This window comes from Colletes latitarsis, chromosome 10, assembly GCF_051014445.1.
Source record: "Colletes latitarsis isolate SP2378_abdomen chromosome 10, iyColLati1, whole genome shotgun sequence".
NCBI classification, from domain to species: domain Eukaryota; kingdom Metazoa; phylum Arthropoda; class Insecta; order Hymenoptera; family Colletidae; genus Colletes; species Colletes latitarsis.
Window position 1 is genome coordinate 27,985,679 of NC_135143.1, and position 25,945 is coordinate 28,011,623.

Here is a 25,945-nt window from a genome sequence, read left to right on the forward strand (position 1 = left end):
GGGGGGCGACTAGTAAAATACGCCAGCACAGTGTAGTACACGTTTTGGTACACGGCAAGATGGCCGGATGAGCCCATCTGTGGTGGTGTCGGTCGTGAGACGTTCTCGTTCCCACTTGAAGAAAAAACAACGTTGCAAGTCACACCCGAGTCAGGGGTACCGCGGGAACGCGCAGAATCTCTATATGCATCCAATGGTGAGTAAAAATTTTTTTTGTCGCTGGTTACCGCTCGTCGAAAAGCACGCGGATGCAGCGGGGACGAAAATTTTTCGACGGATTATAACCCACGCAGATTGTAATATATTCCATCCGTCGAGCGTGACACCACGAAGAAGCGTAAAAGATTAATTTCCATGTAGTACAAACAACTATTTTTAACACGTTCACTGCCTGTTTTCCATATTCAAAGATGCACTTGTTTGCTTTAAGTTTTCGAGCGGAATTATTTACGTGGCAGTGAACGTGTTGATTCTAACGAAAAGACGTCGCACGTGTGGGGTCACCGATTTTATTCAAACTTTTTCCGACAATTTTCGATGCAAGAATGCTCGTTATTTACGAAGATGTTTAACTTATAAATGAATACTTCGTAAATAACGAGGACTTTTGCTCTGGAATTGTCGGAGAACGTTTGAATAAAATCGACGGGCCCACAGGCGCGATTTACGAAAGAAAGATCGCCGAAATCATGCGATTTCTATCTGAAAGAACGAACACAGGCGTTGTTTTTCAGCGAAACGTGCGAAAACAAAGAACGAATTATAACGATATCGATTCATTGAGGGACCCCCGGCGTTGATTAGTCGCCAGAGGTCAACAAACGATCTTTTCTTACCGCTTCACGGCAAAATCGTCGTTGCAGGGTCAAAACAAATGACGGTCGGTTGGACAAAGGCCAACTGCACGTCGTGCAGACCATAGATGCCAGGTTTAGCACCCGGTGCGACACTCACACATGGCAGATCACGCGTACATGAGTTCGTGGAGTTTCGGAAAGTCGACAAAGGCAAACTAACGCATGCCCTCTTTCTCGATTATTCCGAAGCTGCCCGAAGTAATTTCGGTCCGCCTCGTGGGAGTCGAGAGAGAAAGGCTCACATTTGAAATCCGACCTCCCGTCTACGGCATACGATTTGGAATCTCGAGCCGCGATTCTCGACTGCCCAGGCATTTTTACTTTCCGACCTATGTAGGCGCACATAAGCAAAGTACCCCTAATGGAAAAAAAATTTTGTAAAATTTATTTTACGGAAATACACGTTTTAAGACTCCCTGATCATATTTTAATTATTGAAAAAGAAGAAATTTTTTTTATTATTCCCATGTATGAACGTACATATGTATATTAATAATACGATTTTTAAAAATCAAAATTCTTTAAGATTGAAAATTAATAAATTAAAATGAGAGTCCACTCTTTGCCAGTATCGTGCACGCTGTGGTATTTTTCAATATGAAGAGTTCTTATTTTTATAACAAACAAAAAAGTAGAATTAATAGTTGCGGAAATTAATTAATAATGATTTTCCTCGATATATTTTGAGTTAACCGTATCAATTTGTTATGACGAACTAAATATTATATGTTTGATTTGGCTTAATTTTGCATAAAAAAATGATTGTATCGATCCATAAAGATTAATAATGTGCACGATACCGCTCAATGGAAACCACGGGAAGGTGGTGGTCTCTTCCATCAGGAGGGAAATGTAAAAAACTGTTATTTAATTATGCAATGTGCAATATTGAAATGTTTAAACTAATGTAATGAAAAAAGAGCTCGTAGATACATTAATTTTTGATTAATGTACATACGAGCTATAGTCACGAGATCCCCACCATCAAACCGTTTAAAAACAAAGGAATAGTGATCCCGTTTGCCAGTGTGATACAAAGTATGGGTTGGATTTTAAATTTGAAAAGGACATAGTCGAATATTTTTAAAGGTACAAAACATAGCGTTTCATTTTAGAACAGTAACATGAGTTAGCAGGTACTATCATAAAACTGTTTTAGCCAGTTATATCCCTTTTTACCTGAAGTATAAGATAAAAAGTACGAGGTACAAGTAAATCGAAATCCGAAAATCATTCACATTATATCAATGTAAATGAAGCAGCCTTTCCATCAGAGTTAAATACAAAATTGTGTAATTTCTGTGAGAACAGAATTTTCATTAGATGTATGTGGTGTTTAAAATTTGTATGTTTTGACTGTTTTTACGAAAAATACCATCCAGATTCATGTACTTCATATATTGAAAATAACACATGTTAAATGTAATTGGTAAATTCAACTTTAAAAAAAAATATTGTAAGATCAGACAAAAATATAATGTCACATTTAGTGTACGATTAAAATATAATTAAAAAAAAAAGATTTCTTTTAGCAGGGTCCGAACCTGCACAGCAAAAGAAGCTCGAATTGGTAGCCAAATACCTCATCATTTACGCCACGTTAGTTGTTGGTGAATTTGGTTCTATTTCTGAAGATAAGTAGCTGTAATAACTTTAATAATATCTTGCAGTAAAACTTAACCCAAAACCGGGTACCATTCCAACTTTCCCTTGTTAGAACCGAGTTTTCAATTTGTTTTAGCGAAAATCCCAGCCGGTTAAGCTGCTTACTGCTGTTTTTAATTACCAAACATTTATTTCTCAATTAAACCTTTGCGAGTAAGACCATTTTGCACATTATTCTAAAACATTTGTGGTATTCGTTTTCAATACGATTTAAGTAAGCATCTAATGTATAAGATTTCATTTAAGTTTTTCTTTTCTAGAAAAGATAAAAAAAAAGTTTATTTAATTTTTTTTACATAAAATTGAATTCTTCCCAAGATTTATATGAAATATTTAAAAGATCTTTTATAAATTACGCCTATGTATCGGAACAACTATGAAACAAGAGATATAATCATTATTATCCATGGGCTGATTATAATCAAAGACTAATTGGACTTTGAAATGAGAACATAAAACTTAAATGTAAAGTTCCATTTAAATTCATTCAGCCATTTATACTCAATCGTATTAATAATATACATATGTACGCTCATATATAGAAATAATAAAAAAAAATTTCTTTTTTTTTAATAATTAAAATATGATCAGGGGGTCTTAAAACGTGTATTTCCGTAAAATAAATTTTACAAAATTTTTTTTCCATCTTGGGTACTTTGCTTATGTGCGCCTACACAGGTCGGAAAGTAAAAATGCTTGGGCAGTCGAAAATCACGGCACGAGATTCCAAATCGTATGCCGTAGACGGGAGGTCGGATTTCAGTTGTTAAGAGCGAGAAGGCAAATGTGAGCCTTTCTCTCTCGACTCTCACGAGGCGGTCCGAAATTACTTCGGGCAGCTTCGGAATAATCGAGAAAGAGGGCATGCGTTAGTTTGCCTTTGTCGACTCTCCGAAACTACACGAGCTCACGTACGCGTGATCTGGCATAGTGTGAGAAAGCAGCTTCGGTGCTTTTCTGGCATCCCTGTGCAGACACCGCCAAAACAAAAAACGCTTTGCACTTCCGATATTGAGCGGAAAAGGACCGCGATGCGGTAGCGTTTGATCATTTCCCCGGAGAAACGACCGTACACCTCTTGTCCGGGAAAGTGGAGTGTAAACATTGAATAAAAAATGAGTTTAAACGTACATTCGAGTAATTCTAGAGGTACGCTAATTCAATGTTACGCGAAACCTGCCCACGGGCCCTTTCACGTCACGGGTAGAATTAAATTGTTGTACGTCTCGTATGCTTTGTAACTGTTTCTTGAAACGATGCATTTATCGTTTGAAAGGTTTAATTTAATTTAAACTGTTCGACCATTTTTTTTTTTGTTGGCGAATGTACGGCGAATTGTGTCTCCCATAATTTGGCAACGTTCACCAGGAACGTGCGCCACATTAATTTTCTTTTCCTTCGTGTAATTCTCTGCGACGTAGTTGAAAAATTTCGAAGAATAATAGCGCCCGCCGCGAGACAGCATAACATGTCTGGTGCTGATAAAAGTCGTTCAAGAGAATTGCGCCAAGTCGACGAAGGGAAAAAAAGTATCTTCGCTTTTTTTTTCTCTAATCTCATGGAAACAGTTCCTTCTTCGTTAAATACAGAATTTGTGTGTTTTATGTTTTTCATTCCTTGTAGTTTTTAAGCTCGTTTATATAATTAAATTAACCACTACAAGAATTTATCGATAATTTATTAGTAAACTTAAGTTTGATTAAGCAATGATATTTGTGTTCCGAAAAAAGTTGTCCAATAAAGTACAATTCTGTTTGACATTATTCTGAAAAATTGTGTTCTATCGAATTTTATTTAAATCTATTATGTATTATTTATGTACTATGACATAACCTTCGAATAGTACGACGTGCCACGATTAACCGATATTTTAGTCGATCGCTTCGACTTTCGAGTGCGATAGATCGAGATATAGGAAGAGATTCAGTGTAGGATTAGGAAAGGTTAACAAGCTTTCACGATCAACGAAAAGACAATGGCTTCCCTGAAGCAATCGAGGAAAGTTCATAATTAGGGTTACCACACTTGGATCACAAGAATAGAATATACAAGATATTCCTTACACAAATGATTTCCAAACTTTTTCAAAATCATTAAAGATGGGGAGGGGGGATTTCTTCACTATCTTTGAAATAAATCAATCGTTAAAGCTTCAACGAAAATCTGTAATACAAACAGTGAACGTAAAATGATAAAAGAGGTTACGTTAGAGGTTAGGTTAGGAGTTAGGTCGTTTCCAAAAAAGAAATATCGGTTTTCGATGAATAAAGAGTAAAAGTATCACGATAGCCGTACATAGACCGTTAAAAAAACTACAGTTGGTAACCCTTACCCTCGCCGATAGCTATTAAAGATGGGGAGGGGGAATTTCTTCATTATTTTTGAACTAAATCAGTCTTTAGAGCTTCAACGAAAATCTGTAATGCAAATAGTGACCGTAAAATGATAAAAGAGGTTACGTTAGAGGTTAGGTTAGGAGTTAGATCGTTTCCAAAAAAGAAATATCGGTTTTCGATGAATAAAGAGTAAAAGTATCACGATAGCCGTGCATAGACCGTTAAAAAAACTACAGTTGGTAACCCTTACCCTCGCTGATAGCTATTAAAGATGAGGAGGGGGAATTTCTTCACTATCTTTGAACTAAATCAGTCTTTAGAGCTTCAACGAAAATCTGTAATGCAAATAGTGAACGTACAATGATAAAAGAGGTCGTTGTTGTAAAGAGTTACGTTAGAGGTTAGGTTAGGTTAGAGTTAGATCGTTTCCAAAAAGAAAGTATCGGTCTTCGATGAATAAAGAGTAAATTATGTTGTTCTACCACCATGATAGTCGTCGATAGACTGTTAGAAAGACTACAGTTGGTAACCCTTTCTTTCCCCAGTAACTATTAAAGAAGGGGAGGGGAAATTTCTTCACTATCTTTGAACTAAATCAGTCCTTAGAGCTTCCACGAAAATCTGTAATGCAAATAGTGAACGTACAATGATAAAAGAGGTCGTTGTTGTAAAAAGTTACGTTAGAGGTTAGGTTAGGTTAGAGTTAGATCGTTTCCAAAAAGGAATTATCGGTCTTCGATGAATAAAGAGTAAATTATGTTGTACTACCACCACGATAGTCGTCGATAGACTGTTAAAAAAACTGCAGTTGGCTATTTCGCGCCCAATTTTCCATCGTTAATGCGCACGCGCCTTTATTGCCGCGCGAGTTCGTTAGCCCCGTGGAGATTCTCACGTCTCGTTCGGGACACAATCGGGCAGGAAAACACAGTGGAAAATTCAACGATGGCTTTCACCAGACCGGTCACCGTCGACGGTAGTATTTTATCGCGACGCGTCGTCGAGATAATCGACGCGAAGCTTTTGTGTCCCGTTCGACCGACGGAAAGATTGCGAGCGTAACAGGACGAACGGAAAAGTCTTGAAATTCGTTCGATAGAACCTCTCGACCGTACCAGAAGATAAGGGTGCTCCCGTATCGATGACTAATCTCGTATCGGCGTTATCTCTACGCCAGATCACCGTGATTAAACGAAATCGTCGATTCTCTGAGCCGTGACGACGTTTTCCATGGAAACGACCAACCGCACGTTCGGGGCAATGGCGCGTTATCCTACACGCGAATTAACAGAGACAAATACACGCACACGATGCATTTCGACGCACGACTGGCACTATTTTAACACGCTCACTGCCAGATCAGAACCGTATAATATTCTGCAAAAGTAAACTTTCGATTTTAGACCATCGTAAGCCACGTAACCTAAAATTTGTTTCGGTACTTATTTTCATAACCTTGTTAAAATTCAGAAATTCTATCCAGATTTATTTCAACGTGTTAACCAACTAATTGTTCAAACGATAGAATATTTTCATGAATATATCAAAATATTTTGTGTACGAATTTTTAAATGTGGAAGGAGTTCGAGAAATATAGAAAACTGAGATTGAACTTTTTTGGAGAAAATTGAAGATATAGGAAAAAACAATCGTAGAAAAATTACTTCCAAGATCGTTTCAAGGTCATTAATTTTTTGATTTTTGATTTTGGTATTGTATGATCGGTATAGAGACGAGTTCAGTGACCTACTATATCGATCTAGAAATAACCTTGAGAACAAAAAATCGTCGAATGATTTCTCGATCCTTGATTGCAATTAGCACACACTGTATTTATATATCGCTTATCGTCTTGTCGACTGTTTGTCAACACGCTTAAGAGGCCCTTACTGATAGGTTCCGAGAGACCACTGGAAACTTCAATTTTGCTGTAGCGAAATATAGATACCTTATTCTACATACCGGGTGACTCGCAAGAAACGTATCGCCTGAATATCATCAAATTTTAAAATGCAATAAAAATGTCGAAAGTGTAACATACACGACGAATATATTCCCTTCTCTTTCTAGATTATTTTTCCCAAATTTTCAAGGTCATCGATATTTTTTTCTCGAAGACGTACATTTCGGATCACGCGACGTCGTAGCTGCGATCGAGACGAGTTCAACGACTCGCGACAACGTATCCTTGCTTACACAATACGCGAACTATATAACCGGTGACGCGTTAAAAAAATTTATGGAAGAAATGGACGCGTACGCGTCTCGCGTTCCCATTTCGTCGCGTTTTTCTTTCTCTCGTTTCGTAGGGTTCTGTTCCTGTTCGACGGATTAAACTCGGCCGTGTCGGGGCACGATCGAGTTTCGTTCTTCGATGTGACCCAGATCGGATCGGATTCGTGGTTATTCTGACACGGAGAAGACTTGACCAAGTTCGATCGCGCATTGTCTTTAAAAAATACACGAAACGGCACGTTCGTTTCGAATCAACGTCAAACTGTCGAGCGTCCGTTTCGCTATGCAATCCTATACGTTTCGTTTTGTCAACACCGTCTAGATTCAGTTTACACGGGTTACTGTTTCTTTTATCGACGCGTCGGTATTATTTGTCGCCCGACGTCTGTTTACTTACCGCGGTGCACGTAACAATTAGTAATCGATAAAACATCGGCGTGTATCGATGATCGTATCGAAGTCGTATCGTATCTCGATCGACACCCTATATATTGGAATTAATTCTACGAGCAAAACCAAGTCTAAAACGTGAAATGCAATTTTCCTATACGGGCTTCCGTTCTCGAGGAAATTGGCTTCGAAAATACGCGGGAGCCGCGCATGCGCAGTGGGCCGAGAAGTCACCGCCATATTGGATTTTTCGGGGCGCCAGACACGAGCATCTTTGAAATCGTTTTTCTCGAAAACGGAGCCTCCTAGAGAAAAATTTCTTTCCACGTTTTCGATCCGATTTTGCACGTAGAATCGTTTACACGTGTAATTTCTATAAACTGTTGTGTGAATAATGGACAGAGTGGTAAGAATATGGCTCGAAATTGGTGGAAATAATTCGAATTCTCGATGCTCCGTTTCGTTAACTATTAAAATAGAATTCTCTTGGGAAGGAGGTAGGTTGTGTCTAATATTTTAAAGTACGTCGCTATATTAATCCCATCGGTGCGGATAAAATGGCCTCGCGCTCGAAACGTCGTTTTTTTACCGTCCGCGACGAAGACTGGCAGGGAAACGCGCCGCTAACCGATAGAATACTTTTCCAAGTGGAATGCATTTGCGAAGGAGCTACTACTCCGACCTACATTCACGGAGTCCTGGAATAATCGATGGCGAAGGCGGTCGAATTGCGGTGAATTGAACACGAATAGAACCAACGCGCCATAAAAAGCTATTCTAAATATTTAACAGAACAGAGTGACTCGAGAGTTAAAGGAAAAGTCACATTCTTCTGGTCTGCAACGTACATACAATACGTCTTCTCAGGAATCTCTTATTCGAATTTACGAAGATTTTTTCCCTTTTTTCTTTCGTTACGTGTATTTATTTAATATTTTAAAATCAACAATATATGTACTCGTACTAAGATTTTCTTAATAATCTTTTGAATGATTAAAACTCGTGTTAGATGATGGACGTACATGATAAATCATTGTAGATACCAAGAGTTTATTTTGCTCCAAAACAAACACCAATTTGCCTGTTTTATTTAGCGAATGAAAAGGAAAAGGATCGAGCGATTTATGGAAGGAACGCTTGGAAAGTTGCTTCAGAAAGTAACCTTTCGATGGATTACTTATCGTTATCGCTCGACTAACCTCGCTACCGTGTGATCTTTAAGTATTTGTTATCGGCGTCGATGCTCGTGATTCATACTTCACCGACGAGTTTCATTTTTTTTTCTCTCTTAGACTTCACTTTGTTTTCGATCGATAATTTTCGGAGCCTTTTGTTCGCGAAGTGAGGTGAAATTAAAAACAAAAGCAGATTACAAATTTAATTTTGAATTATTTTTTATACAGAAAATTTCACACCTTTTCGAATTTTTTTCTAGAAAGTAAGTAGGATTTCGGGGGTATGTCTATTCACCAAAAATGTTTGTAATTGACCCCTGTAATCGAAAATAATTTTTCCAAAGCGATTTGAAATTTTTTTTTCCATCGAAAAATTTGACACATTCTCGAATTTTTTTCTCGAAAGTGCGTAGGATTTCGAGGGTATGTGTAATGACGAAAAATGATTGTAATTGACTTCCGCAACCGAAAATAATTTTTCCAAAACGATTTGAAATTTCTTTTTTCCGTCGAAAAATTTCACACCTTCACGAATTTTTTTCTCGAAAGTGGGCAGGATTTCGAGGGTATGTCTAATGACCAAAAATGATTATAATTAACCCCCGCAATCGAAAATAATTTTTCCAGAACGATTCGGGATTTTTTAATTTTGTCGAAAAATTTCAGCACCTTTTCGAATTTTTTTCTAAAAAATAGGTAGGATTTCGAGGGTATATTTAACGACGAAAAATTATCGTAATTGACCCCCGCAACCGAAAATAATTTTTCCAAAACGATTTGAAATTTTTTTTTTCCGTCGAAAAATTTCACACCTTCACGAATTTTTTTCTCGAAAGTGGGCAGGATTTCGAGGGTATATCTAATGACCAAAAATGATTGTAATTGACCCCCACAACCGAAAATAATTTTTCCAGAACGATTCGGGATTTTTTAATTTTGTCGAAAAATTTCAGCACCTTCTCGAATTTTTTTCTAAAAAATGGGTAGGATTTCGAGGGTATATGTAACGACGAAAAATTATCGTAATTGACCCCCGCAACCGAAAATAATTTTTCCAGACGATTTGGGATTTTTTAATTTTGTCGAAAAATTTCAGCTCCTCGAATTTTTTTCTCGAAAGTGCGTAGGATTTCGAGGGTATGTGTAATGACGAAAAATGATTATAATTAACCCTCGCAATCGAAAATAATTTTTTTAGAATGATTTGAAATTTTTGAATTTAATTGTTAATAACTTTTTAACGAAGCCTCCATCAACAAATTGGTATTCTTGATTTTCGTCTTATTTTGGCCTCTAGAATCCCCCATTAGAATTTTTCCCAGGGGTGTAGAGTGTTAATTTTTGATAATCAAATGGAAACAGTTTCGAAAAAATGCAGTTTTAAATCGATACTTTTGAAATTTCTCGAAGAAAAAGGGTTCGATCGTTTCATTTAAATCGAATGGAATTTAAATTAACGAATGTTCGAAAGTATTTATGTCGATAGGAATCTGGCATTCTGTTGCATAAACGATATCTGTAATTTAGTATCAATTGTCGATACGATACCGTTGATAATGTATGTTTAAAATTAAATTCCAACGAAATTATTTCGTACAAAGTCCGTTTAACTTAGGGGAAGCAGATCGACGAGAAATGTTCGATTTCGTAGACGTATTATTCGCGTAATTATTTGGGCGATTTACTGTACGATTAAACGTGGAGCTTACTACTGGCAATTATGCAGACATTTTAAGCTAAACTTTATACGAGCAATGGCAGTGAATTTCAATAAATATTCAATTTTATAACTTACTGGGGTGTCAAAGATTATTATTAAACGAGGATATTTATTTTTATTTTATTTTCTACTTGTTCGTGAAACGAACTATATTTCACAGACTAATAACATTATGATACACGTTTCCTACGTGCAAAGAGAAATAATTATCGTAGCAACGGGCACGTGTCGCTCGGGCTAATAATAAAATACTTATTATAATGCCATAATCCGGACGATAAGTGCGTTTAACGAGGCGTGCAACTGTTGGCACATCCCGTTCGTAAATCGCCATTAATTGGACCGAGCCTCTTTCCACGCCATTGTTGAAGGTAATATCAAGAGATTCTGCAGTCTACTACGTTCCAACAATCGTTTGTTAATTAACAATTTATCCCTCCTCTGTACTATCTTTAGAACCCACATTTAGATTGTTTTTCAAGAGGATCAGAATGAAATATTTTTAACGATCTGATAATTAAAATGATTATTTTAATAATTTACGTGAAATAAAATTGAAGGTAATATCAAGAGATCCTGCAGTCTACTACGTTCCAACAATCGTTTGTTAATTAACAATTTATCCCTCCTCTGTACTATCTTTAGAACCCACATTTAGATTGTTTTTCAAGAGGATCAGAATTAAATGTTTCTAACGATCTGATAATTAAAATAATTATTTTAATAATTTACGTGAAATAAAATGGTTTGTGAAAACTAAAACGAGCTCTTTTGTTGGTCTTCGAAGAGTCCAAGGTATAAACGAGGATTCGATTACTCAGAAATTGTGGGCGTACGTTTTGTTGTCAATCGGGAGCCAATGAATCGAAGCCCGTAAATCTCGGTGATTTACTTCTTGGTCTTCTAGATTATCGACTCCGTTGTTATCACTCGCTATCGAGCTTGACCCCACCTAATGGTGTAATCTAGAGTCTGGCCCTTAGCCATGGTTATCAACGAAACACCATTAACGTCTGTCAATAATTTATCGAGGATTTAAATCATCGCGCGGCGGACCGGGAAATCTGAAGATTGAAATCACGATGAACGATATTTCATTTTCAGGGAGGAGCATGCATAATACAAACTGAATAATCCATAATCGAATCGTAGTTTCGAGGATTTAAATCATCCAGAGACAAAGCAGACGAATATTAATTTAAATCGATTAAGATAAATTAGGTTAATTTTAATTTATTAAATTTCCAATGAAAAATATTTCATTTTAAAATAGTAGTAATAGAGTCATTTGTATTTAGTTTTCACTGAGATATTTGAGTATGGAAAACGGGGATCAAAATGGCGGATGCTTGGAATCGTTATTATTATAATAAAATTTAATTTAGTCGAGCTTTTTCCACGTTTTAAATTTTCAACAATAATCAGAAAATAATAACAGAGTTATCCATAATTTTATATTTAATTTTGACTGAGATATTTGAGTATGGAAAACAGGGATCAAAATGGCGAATACATGGAATCGTTATTATTACTATAAAATTTAGCTTTCTACGTTTTAAATTTTCGACGATAATCAGAAAATAATAACAGAATTATCCATAATTTTATATTTAATTTTCACGAAGATATTTGAGTATAGGAACACGGATCAAAATGGCGGAAGCTTGGAATCGTTATTATTACCATAAAATTTAGCTTTCCACGTTTTAAATTTTCAACAATAATCAGAAAATAATAACAGAGTTATCCCTAATTTTATATTTAATTTTGACAAAGATATTTGAGTATAGAAAACAAGGATCAAAATGGCGAATACTTGGAATCGTTATTATTACCATAAAATTAAATTTAGCCGAGCTTTCGACGATTTAAATATTCAACGATAATCTGAAAATAATAACAGAGTTATCCATAATTTTATATTTAATTTTGACTGAGATATTTGAGTATGGAAAACAGGGATCAAAATGGCGAATACATGGAATCGTTATTATTACTATAAAATTTAGCTTTCTACGTTTTAAATTTTCGACGATAATCTGAAAATAATAACAGAGTTATCCATAATTTTATATTTAATTTTGACTGAGATATTTGAGTATGGAAAACAGGGATCAAAATGGCGAATACATGGAATCGTTATTATTACTATAAAATTTAGCTTTCTACGTTTTAAATTATCGACGATAATCAGAAAATAATAACAGAATTATCCATAATTTTATATTTAATTTTCACGAAGATATTTGAGTATAGGAACACGGATCAAAATGGCGGAAGCTTGGAATCGTTATTATTACCATAAAATTTAGCTTTCCACGTTTTAAATTTTCAACAATAATCAGAAAATAATAACAGAGTTATTCCTAATTTTATATTTAATTTTGACAAAGATATTTGAGTATAGAAAACAAGGATCAAAATGGCGAATACTTGGAATCGTTATTATTACCATAAAATTAAATTTAGCCGAGCTTTCGACGATTTAAATATTCAATGATAATCAGAAAATAATAACAGAGTTATCCATAATTTTACACTTAATTTTCACAGAGATATTTAAGTATAGGAAACGGGGATCAAAATGGCGGAGGCTTGGAATCGTTATAATTACCATAAAGTTTAATTTAGCCGATCTTTCATGCTCGAAAACGTTTCGCGACGCGAATCGTCGCTTTCCACGTTTTCTTCCCGTAATGTCGGTTATTTTCTGCGGCAAATAAACACTGAGATTAGACGGCCGTCTGTCCCCCGTGCGATTTACATGATGTAACTCGTCAATTGCCGTTATTTACAAGTGAAATTAACGACCGAAACTGGTAATTACCGCTTTCGACGTACAGTTCCGCTCCCGTCCGTCTTTCCAAACACGCATTATCATTATTATCGTTTATTATTTGTCCGCGCGACTCACTGTTCCTCCGAGAAACGTTCCTTTTTTTATAAAATATCGCGAGAGGTCGACGCGAGCGCCATCCAGAAATACCGACGAGCGTATATTAATCGGTTTAGGCTAATAACGGAGATATTAATTCAGATTTCGTTAAATGGACGCGAGCGAGCTTCCGATAGCCGACTTTTGATATTTTTCGTGCGTCACCTTGTGAAATTGTCTCGTTGATAAAGACGGGCGATTAAAACCGGCGCCTCCATTGTTTGGCTGAACTTCAGACTTAGGCGAGAATGCACAAACGGTGGGCGGAATTTTGGCCAATAAACAATATCGTTGCTCGCAATAAACCACAATCGACAATTTTATTATTAATCTTTGTCTCAAAGGATTGGTCGAATGGTCGTTGACGATATTTTTCTTTAATTACGCCGCAATGAAACTGCATTTCTCGTTCAAAACAACGTTAAAAATCGACGATTAATTGTTCACGACTTAATGTTGACTAGTTTTCTTTTAATTTATATTAAATTCGAATGGTAGAAATTATGGTCAAATTATTTCTTTGGTCCAAGTAGACGCGACAAATAATTAAGAAAATTGTTCCATTTAATGTTTAACTCCCTAACACGTAAAATAATAACAAACGACTCGTTCAAAACAACGTTAAAAATCGACGATTAATTGTTCACGACTTAATGTTGATTAATTTTCTTTTAATTTATATTAAATTCGAAAGGTAGAAATTTTCGTCAAATTATTTCTTTGCTCCAAGTAGACACGATAAATAATTAAGAAAATTGTTTCATTTAATATTTAACTACCTAACACGTTAAATAATGACAATTAATCGTCGACTCCTGTCCTCTTTTAACGTTGTTTCGAACGACTTAATGTTGACCAGTTTTCTTTTAATTTATATCAAATTCGAAAGGTAGAAATTATGGTCAAATTATTTCTTTGGCCCAAGTAGACACGATAAATGATTAAGAAAATTGTTTCATTTAATGTTTAACTCCCTAACACGTAAAATAATAACAAACGACTCGTTCAAAACAACGTTAAAAATCGACGATTAATTGTTCACGACTTAATGTCGACTAGTTTTCTTTTAATTTATATCAAATTCGAAAGGTAGAAATTATGATCAAATTATTTCTTTGCCCCAAGTAGACACGACAAATAATTAAGAAAATTGTTCCATTTAATGTTTAACTCCCTAACACGTTAAATAATGACAATTAATCGTCGACTCCTCTCCTCTTTTAACGTTGTTTCGAACGACTTAATGTTGACCAGTTTTCTTTTAATTTATATCAAATTCGAATGGTAGAAATTATGGTCAAATTATTTCTTTGGTCCAAGTAGACACGATAAATGATTAAGAAAATTGTTCCATTTAATGTTTAACTCCCTAACACGTAAAATAATAACAAACGATTCGTTCAAAACAACGTTAAAAATCGACGATTAATTGTTCACGACTTAATGTTGATTAATTTTCTTTTAATTTATATCAAATTCGAATGGTAGAAATTATGGTCAAATTATTTCTTTGCCCCAAGTAGACACGACAAATAATTAAGGAAATTGTTCCATTTAATATTTAACTACCTAACACGTTAAATAATGACAATTAATCGTCGACTCCTCTCCTCTTTTAACGTTGTTTCGAACGACTTAATGTTGACCAGTTTTCTTTTAATTTATATCAAATTCGAAAGGTAGAAATTTTCGTCAAATTATTTCTTTACCCCAAGTAGACGCGACAAATGATTAAGAAAATTGTTCCATTTAATGTTTAACTCCCTAACACGTAAAATAATAACAAACGACTCGTTCAAAACAACGTTAAAAATCGACGATTAATTGTTCACGACTTAATGTTGACTAGTTTTCTTTTAATTTATATCAAATTCGAATGGTAGAAATTATGGTCAAATTATTTCTTTGCCCCAAGTAGACACGACAAATAATTAAGAAAATTGTTTCATTTAATATTTAACTACCTAACACGTTAAATAATGACAATTAATCGTCGACTCCTCTCCTCTTTTAACGTTGTTTCGAACGACTTAATGTTGACCAGTTTTCTTTTAATTTATATTAAATTCGAATGGTAGAAATTATGGTCAAATTATTTCTTTGCCCCAAGTAGACGCGACAAATAATTAAGGAAATTGTTCCATTTAATATTTAACTACCTAACACGTTAAATAATGACAATTAATCGTCGACTCCTCTCCTCTTTTAACGTTGTTTCGAACGACTTAATGTTGACCAGTTTTCTTTTAATTTATATTAAATTCGAATGGTAGAAATTATGGTCAAATTATTTCTTTGCCCCAAGTAGACACGATAAATGATTAAGAAAATTGTTTCATTTAATGTTTAACTCCCTAACACGTAAAATAATAACAAACGACTCGTTCAAAACAACGTTAAAAATCGACGATTAATTGTTCACGACTTAATGTTGACTAGTTTTCTTTTAATTTATATCAAATTCGAAAGGTAGAAATTATGGTCAAATTATTTCTTTGCTCCAAGTAGACACGACAAATAATTAAGGAAATTGTTCCATTTAATATTTAACTACCTAACACGTTAAATAATGACAATTAATCGTCGACTCCTCTCCTCTTTTAACGTTGTTTCGAACGACTTAATGTTGACCAGTTTTCTTTTAATTTATATTAAATTCGAATGGTAGAAATTATGGTCAAATTATTTCTTTGGTCCAAGTAGACACGACAAATAATTAAGGAAATTGTTTCATTTAATATTTAACTACCTAACACGTTAAATAATGACAATTAATCGTCGACTCCTGTCCTCTTTTAACGTTGTTTCGAACGACTTAATGTTGACCAGTTTTCTTTTAATTTATATCAAATTCGAAAGGTAGAAATTATGGTCAAATTATTTCTTTGCCCCAAGTAGACACGACAAATAATTAAGGAAATTGTTCCATTTAATATTTAACTACCTAACACGTTAAATAATGACAATTAATCGTCGACTCCTCTCCTCTTTTAACGTTGTTTCGAACGACTTAATGTTGACCAGTTTTCTTTTAATTTATATCAAATTCGAAAGGTAGAAATTATGATCAAATTATTTCTTTGCCCCAAGTAGACACGATAAATAATTAAGAAAATTGTTCCATTTAATATTTAACTACCTAACACGTTAAATAATGACAATTAATCGTCGACTCCTGTCCTCTTTTAACGTTGTTTCGAACGACTTAATGTTGACCAGTTTTCTTTTAATTTATATCAAATTCGAAAGGTAGAAATTATGGTCAAATTATTTCTTTGCTCCAAGTAGACACGACAAATAATTAAGGAAATTGTTCCATTTAATATTTAACTACCTAACACGTTAAATAATGACAATTAATCGTCGACTCCTCTCCTCTTTTAACGTTGTTTCGAACGACTTAATGTTGACCAGTTTTCTTTTAATTTATATCAAATTCGAAAGGTAGAAATTATGATCAAATTATTTCTTTGCCCCAAGTAGACACGACAAATAATTAAGGAAATTGTTCCATTAAATGTTTAACTCCCTAACACGTAAAATAACAACAAACTTCCTCCATTTACAGCACGATCAATCGTCTCGATTCACATGCTCTAATTATGGAACGAACGTACTTACCAATTGATAAAGCAAACGATTAATATTATCCACCCTCGTATGCGTCTCAAAATAATCGCTAAACTTCTACTAACCTATTATTATTTTAGTCCGCCATAAATTATGTAAATATTATCATCGTCTTCTGACAACTGTTGCAATTAATTCTTGGAGCAACAGTATCGAGGTTAGGGCCTTAAATCAATCGTTTCCTCTTGCTTTATATTCCGCATCCGCGTATCTTTATCTCGAGACGCTCTCGTAACGAATTTAATAATAATACTAATAACAAAAATCTCGAATTATCTCCGTAAACATATAATTGCCTTAGACTTTTGTTTATCGCGTAACGGGAATTAATCGTACAAATTGTTTTCTGTAATCGACAAATTTGTTGACGATTTCTTGACTGGGTCGAGAGGTCCACTCGTTGAAATCTCCCCCGACACATCGCGTAACGGTTGCATCATGAGCCTCGCGACGAAATCTTTCGTCAGCTCGGTTCCTGCCTCGAAAATCGCCAACGAAGATTAAAAACCGTCCGTGGTCAACAAATTTAATCGAGACTCTCTTCTTCGTTCTTCCGTCTAATCTGCGACTGGTTCTTCAGGCTGTTGAACCGTGAAGCGATACCCAAAATAATTATCGACGATTTTAGGTCGTTCCTTGGTTATTTTCGGAAGGGGAAGACAATTTTTTTTGGTACAGAATCGCTATAAGAGCCAATAAAATCCGTGGATGTAAATGGTATCTTGCCTTTAACGAAGACAAAATGCAAAATCAATAGTGGAACTGGTATAATAGAATTTATTAGCAATAAAACACGAGATGATAGACTTCTCACTCTTTTCGAGACAATTTTAAAAATCGATCGAGTGGACGATACGTTCGAATTGATTTCTTCGTAACTACTGTCTAGCCGCCATGTTGGGAGACGTCTGATTTGAAAGAATTATCGTCCGTCGGGGTTAAAGGGAATCCAGCTCGGAATTCATTAAATCGTCGATGATAAAGCGTTCTGGAGATTACACGGGGCCCTGGACGACGAAACAACATTGGAAGCTACTTCAATTACCACCGCGATGATCAGAAACTTCAGCCAGCGTTCGCTAGTTTTGGCGTTGATTAAAAATACGGACGGTCCTAGCACAGTCGCGCGATAAATTTAACAGTTTAAGGCATGGAAACTTCCAGGGTAATTCTTCCCAGTTTGAACCCCGGTCTATTGTTCTTCGAAGAGCTCGTTTCCGTCGGTCCTCCGGAGGACGCAGAAACAGCTCGAGAGAGATTTCGTCGCGAAGAGACTTTTTGCGACAACGTTCGCGACAAACTCGTTTCCTGGATTGGCTTGCTGGACAATTGCGTCCAGATGGGGTGCAGAAGTAACGGTAAACGCGGGGACGTGTATGGCTTCCGGTTCTTAGGCACGCGCTTCCGTCGAAATCGATACTGGTCGCGATCGCTGTCCCCCTTCGGCCATTCTACTCGCTTCGAACGCAAATAGATTCGAATTTTACCGCCAAATAGTTGATAATTTATTATTTATTCGCGGGATTAAATACTTATTAGTGCAGAAAGGGATATAGAAGATAACGAAGATAAACAGAAAGATTGAATGTTACGGAGTATGAGACTGACTGTGGATAGTTAGAAGTGAGGAACATTTATGGTTGAAAACCATGTGTGGTATTCGCGAGAATCAACTAACGATTGTAAGGGTTGTGGAAGCAATAAAGTGTTCGATATAATTTAGAATGAAATAGTAGTCTGGAAGGTACGTTAAATCTAAATAGATCATTACCAAATAGATCAGACTATTATGTACCCTGTTAACATAGAGTAAGTCAGTTATTTTTCTGCAGTGTTCAAGTGTGGTCTTTAATTTGGTTAGAACGTAATCGTAATTGTGAGAATAATTGAATGACTGTGAAATTTAAAGATAATTGATTTTTTCAAAGGTTTGCAGTGGAATACCCTAAAAAAAGGATCGATGATAATCAAATGGATTTAATTATTTAAATTCTGTAATTTTGTTGAAGTTAATTGAATATGTTAGCGATCATAGAAGTAGAAAAGGTGTTCATTATAAGATCAATTGAATGACACTATGAAATTTAAAGAAAATTGATTTTTTCAAAGGTTTGCAGTGGAATACCCTAAAAAAAGGATCGATGATAATCAAATGGATTGAATTATTTAAATTCTGTAATTTTGTTGAAGTTAATTGAATATATTAGCGATCATAGAAGTAGAAAAGGTGTTCATTATGAGATCAATTGAATGACACTATGAAATTTAAAGAAAATTGATTTTTTCAAAGGTTTGCAGTGGAATACCCTAAAAAAAGGATCGATGATAATCAAATGGATTTAATTATTTAAATTCTGTAATTTTATTGAAGTTAATTGAATATATTAGCGATCATAGAAGTAGAAAAGGTGTTCATTATGAGATCAATTGAATGACACTATGAAATTTAAAGAAAATTGATTTTTTCTAAAATTTGCAGTGGAATACCCTAAAAAAAGGATCGATGATAATCAAATGGATTGAATTATTTAAATTCTGTAATTTTGTTGAAGTTAATTGAATATATTAGCGATCATAGAAGTAGAAAAGGTGTTCATTATGAGATCAATTGAATGACTGAAATTTAAAGAAAATTGATTTTTTCAAAGGTTTGCAGTGGGAATACCCCACTGAAGAAAGTGTCGATGATAATCAAATGAATTTCATTATTTAAATTCTGTAATTTTGTTGAAGTTAATTGAATATATTAGCGATCATAGAAGTAGAAAAGGTGTTCATTATGAGATCAATTGAATGACACTATGAAATTTAAAGAAAATTGATTTTTTCTAAAATTTGCAGTGGAATACCCTAAAAAAAGGATCGATGATAATCAAATGGATTGAATTATTTAAATTCTGTAATTTTGTTAGAGTTAATCGAATATATTAGAGATCGTAGAAGTAGAACAGGTGTCCCTGTTTCGTGGCGAAAAAAGCTTTTAAGCCACGGAAGCATTAGGAGATCAAAGGATTGGTAGACCGGACGCTTTGACACACTTTTAAGATTATTTCGCGCGTTGGGATCAAATATGAAAAGCGTCAGGGGCTTTGTTAATGCTTCAAGTGCTTCTCGCGTGAATAATTCCGAACATTTATGGCTTTTTCAAACCGTTCACACTGTTTAAGAACGTTCACTGGCATTGTAAGTCGTTCGGAATCTGCATTTAATGATACGATCTTTGCACCGAACTAGAGTATCCGGTAAATCTATCGATACTCGACTTAATCCACTGGCTTCGATCGACTTTAATCTGTCAGATTTTTATTAGCTTCAAATTCATCGAAACAGTTCCTTCTTTTTAATATTCTTTAAATGCAATAAATATTCCAACACCTCATTTTGATTTTTAACAGTAGACTTATGGACACTCGTTATATTTTATCGTATATTTTCATTGCAATTTGCTGCAGTTTTTCTTTTAATTAGGGTATAATATTCGTATCACATTGATGGGAATTCTCGTTTTACGACAAGCGTGTGTATTTCTAGACAACACAAGAAAAGGAATTCTATTATCCATATGTAACTTCTGAAAATTTCAATAAAATATATTAATTACAAAAATACTTATCACATTTTTAATATATCGAAGGAATTCCATATCGTTAAAATCATCGTATAAAAAAGTTTTAACAAAAATGTCCCATCGTTAATTTGACATCAATCAAACTCAACATTTCTAACAAATAACATTAATGAGTCCTGTTATGTTTAGAATCTAAATGCATCCAATTGAAAAGTAGGATTCTAATTAATTTAATACTCAATCTCCAGTGACTCTGATCCTTCAAGCAGCATTCGAGCATCCATCAACATTCAACCATTACAATTTATCTCTCGAAACATCCGTTCACTCTCAGCGAGGATCGTCTCGATCACCGATCGATCCGGTCATCCTCCGGTCAGAAAAAGGATGTTATCAGTCAAGTTGAGAAGAATTCATCGAAGCGTGTCGCGAAAGATAGAGAAACGGGCCACGCGCCTCTGTCACGATCTACGCCGTGTCCCCCGATATCCACGCGCGCGCGCGTCGAAAAACGATCATGGCTGCATGGCGCCTAAGCAACTTTTTTTTACTAACGTGGACGACGATAACGCGTCGCGGACGATAACGTTCCGGAGCTAACCCGGGCCAATAAATGCTGGGACTTTGCGCCCAACGGTCGTTCATTCTACGCAATCGTTTCACGAAATTCGGTCGAGTTCCGTTCTCCAGTGATCAGCGCCATTTTCATCTCAAAACCGGTATTTTTAACGTTCTCGATCGTCAGTGGATACTGTACAGGGCTTGTCAAACTCTAGAACACTTGGATTCTCTCAACGATAAGTTTAGAAATCTTGACTAAAGTAATTCTACGCAATCGTTTCACGAAATATCGGTAGAGTTCCGTTCTCCAGTGATCAGCGCCATTTTCATCTCAAAACCGGTATTTTTAACATTCTCGATCGTCAGTGGATACTGTACAGAGCTTGTCAGACTCTAGAACACTCGGATTCTGTCAACGATAAGTTTAGAAATCTTGACTAAAGTAATTCTACGCAATCGTTTCACGAATTATCGGTAGAGTTCCGTTCTCCAGTGATCAGCGCCATTTTCATCTGAAAACCGGCATTTTTAACATTCTCGATCGTCAGTGGATATTGTACGGGGCTTGTCAGACTCTAGAACACTCGGATTCTGTCAACGATAAGTTTAGAAATCTTGACTAAAGTAATTCTACGCACTTGTTCCACGAAATTCGATCGAGTTCCGTTCTCCAGTGATCAGCGCCATTTTCGTCTGAAAACCGGCATTTTTAACATTCTCGATCGTCAGTGGATACTGTACAGGGCTTGTTAGACTCTAGAACACTTGAATTCTGTCAACGATAAGTTTAGAAATCTTCCTGACAAAAGTAATTCTACGCACTTGTTCCACGAAATTCGATCGAGTTCCGTTCTCCAGTGATCAGCGCCATTTTCATCTCAAAACCGGTATTTTTAACGTTCTCGATCGTCAGTGGATACTGTACAGAGCTTGTCAGACTCTAGAACACTTGGATTCTCTCAACGATAAGTTTAGAAATCTTGACCAAAGTAATTCTATGCAATCGTTTCACGAAATATCGGTAGAGTTCCGTTCTCCAGTGATCCGCGCCATTTTCATCTCAAAACCGGTATTTTTAACGTTCTCGATCGTCAGTGGATACTGTACAGGGCTTGTCAGACTCTAGAACACTTGGATTCTCTCAACGATAAGTTTAGAAATCTTGACCAAAGTAATTCTACGCAATCGATTCACGAAATATCGGTAGAGTTCCGTTCTCCAGTGATCAGCGCCATTTTCGTCTGAAAACCGGCATTTTAACGTTCTCGATCGTCAGTGGATATTGTACAGGTCTTGTTAGACTCTAGAACACTCGGATTCTGTCAACGATAAGTTTAGAAATCTTGACTAAAGTAATTCTATGCAATCGTTTCACGAAATATCGGTAGAGTTCCGTTCTCCAGTGATCAGCGCCATTTTTGTCTGAAAACCGGTATTTTTAACATTCTATATCGTCAGTGGATACTGTACAGAGCTTGTCAGACTCTAGAACACTTGGATTCTCTCAACGATAAGTTTAGAAATCTTCCTGACTAAAGTAATTTTACACACTTGTTCCACGAAATTCGATCGAGTTCCGTTCTCCAGTGATCAGCGCCATTTTCGTCTGAAAACCGGTATTTTTAACGTTCTCGATCGTCAGTAGATATTGTACAGGGCTTGTCAGACTCTAGAACATTTAGATTCTGTCAACGATAAGTTCAGAAATCCTTCTGATTAAAGTGAGTTCCCAGAGACGACTATGACGAGTCCAGGCGCTAACGTCTAGTTTAGAAAAGGTATTGGGTGATCGTAGTAACGATGGTATCAGAGATAAATCGCCACTGACAACCTCGACAGTCGTTTAGAAAGAGATTGCAAGTTATTAAGAAGCAATCGACTGACAGTGTCGACGATCATGGTGCAAGGATAGTTCCCTAACGATATCCTGAGGTGTAGAAAGTGGAGGAAGACAACGAGGAGCCTTATTGATTAGTGTAGAGTTGTTCTTGGGCGAGGAATGCTGGATCGTAACGTGGTGCTGGTGCTGCGTACCAGGCAGGAGAGGACGGAGAGGCGTCTCAGGCACAAAAAGGAGGCGAACCCGCCGCCGATGGAGCCTCCTCCTCAGTTGCTGAACAACAACCACCTCTACCTCGACCTGAACATGAACTTTAGCGAGAACGTTAAGCAGCAGGCCGTTAGGATGAAAAAGGTTGGTCAGAGACTTTTAACCGATGGTTACAGAGAAACGAGTACCGATTCTATCGCTTGTACAGCGCGATCCTCAAAGCGGAGGACTCGAAAGCAACAATAGCCTTTGATGTTGTTAAAGTCTTCCAGAAGCTGTGATCTGCCTAAGGAAACATTTTAACGAGATCAAAGATACAAAAAATTATTGCTCTGGAGTACTCTGCTTTTGAGTACTCGAGTAGAAGAATCGCTCTATACATTTAAGCATCCACTGCACTGTCTCGCTTCTTGCAATCAATTTGGGATCGTCAGATTAAACGGGGGTTTTAAAAAAAGCGAAAGCAGAAGTCAATTACAAGTGAAATTAACGATAAACAAATAACGTTATCGTAACGCGAGTATCAACGAGTAATCAATATTTCGTTTAATAAATACCAAAATAATTCTCGTGTGGCTTATCGAGCACTTTCGAATCGTCCAACGAGAATAATAAATAAAATTAACGAATTAAGAGATCGACGGATTATCCACCGTGACTCATCCTACGCAACGCATTATATAAACATACCTTCTCTTCGTCTGCAAAGAAACGACGCAGATGATGCGCTCGGCATAGCAAATCATCCTTCTTACAGAAATATACCTGATTTCATGGTTGTCGGGATCCATTAGCGTCGAACCCTGCTCCCTGTAATTAATCACCGATTAACGATTAGCATTCGTCTCTCACGTGTACATCTCGACTGTCCCTAATTATGGAGTCTCTTATGTAATGAGACTGTCTCGAGCAGCGTCGAAGCGTGACGAACTATTTCTGTTCATTAATTTACAACCATTTTGAGTCTGATTTGTCAGACTCGATCCCGTCGCTGGTGACGAGGCGACGTTCCTTCTCACGAGAAGGAAAGCAAGTTCTCCACACGGAGGAATGGGTTAGTGCACTTTCTCCGACTCGCGTCGAGCGTATCGCCGTGGGAGAATCTGCTTTGATAGAACGCAGCGAAATAATTAGATTTAGAGACACGCTGAAACGAATACCGGAACACCGACGATGCAATGCGTTTCGTAACCTGGCGACAGCTTCTTGTCCCGGCGAAAAAACTTCATCGAGGCGTTCTTGACTCTGTCTCTCAAGTTGTCACACGATTATTGTTACCGCTGCCATTTGTGCACGTGCTCTCGTCGAACACGAACTTCACTTGGCTACCTCTCAGGTTGTGACAGCGCGGTCCAAGCCTGTGACAACTTGAGAGGCCATACTCTAATACAACTGTCAAGATGTAGACAAGTTTCTAGAAGGTATTCAAACCCCGTTTAAAAATAGAAATTAAAAATCTGTAGGTTTGTGACTTCCCTGTAAATCATTGGCGCTCTTGGCGACAAAACGCTCAAATTCTCTAACAAAATAGTTCTCATTTTACAAGCTAGATAGCGCCACATAATTCTATATAACTACTAAGATTGATGCAATTGATATTTTTCGTCCGTTCGGATTCGAACCCATCGCTACTTCACGAAAGTACCGCGAACAAGATTTCGTAACGATAAAAAAACTAACGTCACGAACCGATTAGATCTGTATAAACAATCCAAGATCAATTAGATTACAAACCATTGACGTCAGTATTCATTCTGATTCGATCAGTCTGAAATCCCTATCTACCTATCGGCGTTTCCCTCGAAATAGTCACAATTTATCTGTCACGTGCGAAGACAAAAAAGAAAGAAAGCTTATAAGCTATGAAAACTGAAGGGAAGTCAGTCGACTCGCAGACCGTGAAGTGAAATTATAGTGAGCCACTTGTAGTTATCGCTGCTTCTCGGAATTACTATTTTTCGAGCGCGATAGGAACAACAACAAACACTAATGGCTTCCGTACAGAGCGATTCGACCGATATAGAATTCGAGGTAATTTTTTATTTATGATTCCTTTAATCTCGAACTCATCGCTATTTTTAACTAAGATACGATCTAATTACAACGCCATTCTGTTATGAAATGTAAAACTGATAAGACGATAAACGATTTAAATCGTTCTTTGAGGTTCGATCAGTTTCGATCGCTACTTTTCAAAAGATCTCAGAAATATTCCACGTTGCATTTTCTTGATTTTTCTATCAGTTTCAAAGCCCACGCTACTTCTCATATTTCGCTATGGAGTTCAAGATTAACGAATTATTTACTATTATTATTACTAAGCTATTTACATCGCGTTTTTTCGAATTTCCTCTTTGAAGCCATCGCTACTTCCAGAAAACGGTTCGACTAAGATCCTCGACGATTAAGAATCAATGCCATATACTTGACAATGATTCGATCTATATCGAGTGTAAAAATACATTCTCGATTTGATCAGTCTCGAACCCATCGCTACTTTTCAGAAATATTTCACGTTGCACTTTCTAGATTTTTCTATCAGTTTCAAAGCCACCGCTATTTCTCATATTTCGCTTTGGAGTTCAAGATTAACGAATTATTTACTATTATTATTACTAAGCTATTTACGTCGTGTTTTTTCGATTTTCCTCTTTGAAGCCATCGCTACTTCCAGAAAACGGTTCGAATAAGATCCTCGACGATTAAGAATCAATGTCATATACTTGATAATGATTCGATCTATATCGAGTGTAAAAATACATTCTCAATTTGATCAGTCTCGAACCCATCACTTCTTTTCAGAAATATTTCACGTTGTACTTT

General features: G+C 36.2%; 1 protein-coding gene across 2 annotated transcripts in view; it reads left to right on the forward strand.

Annotated features, from left to right (window-relative positions):
* Window positions 1–48: 48 nt before the first annotated feature.
* Window positions 49–25,945, forward strand: part of Rab32 (RAS oncogene family member Rab32) — a 54,463-nt gene continuing 28,566 nt past the window's right edge. The window contains exon 1 of one of the 2 annotated variants that reach the window (XM_076775475.1): window positions 49–196. In XM_076775475.1, the coding sequence (XP_076631590.1) occupies window positions 68–196 (129 nt within the window). In that variant the 5' untranslated portion in view covers window positions 49–67. Of the gene's footprint in view, window positions 197–25,023; window positions 25,154–25,945 lie in introns of those variants that run through there. The other variant, XM_076775478.1, reaches the window with a different exon arrangement.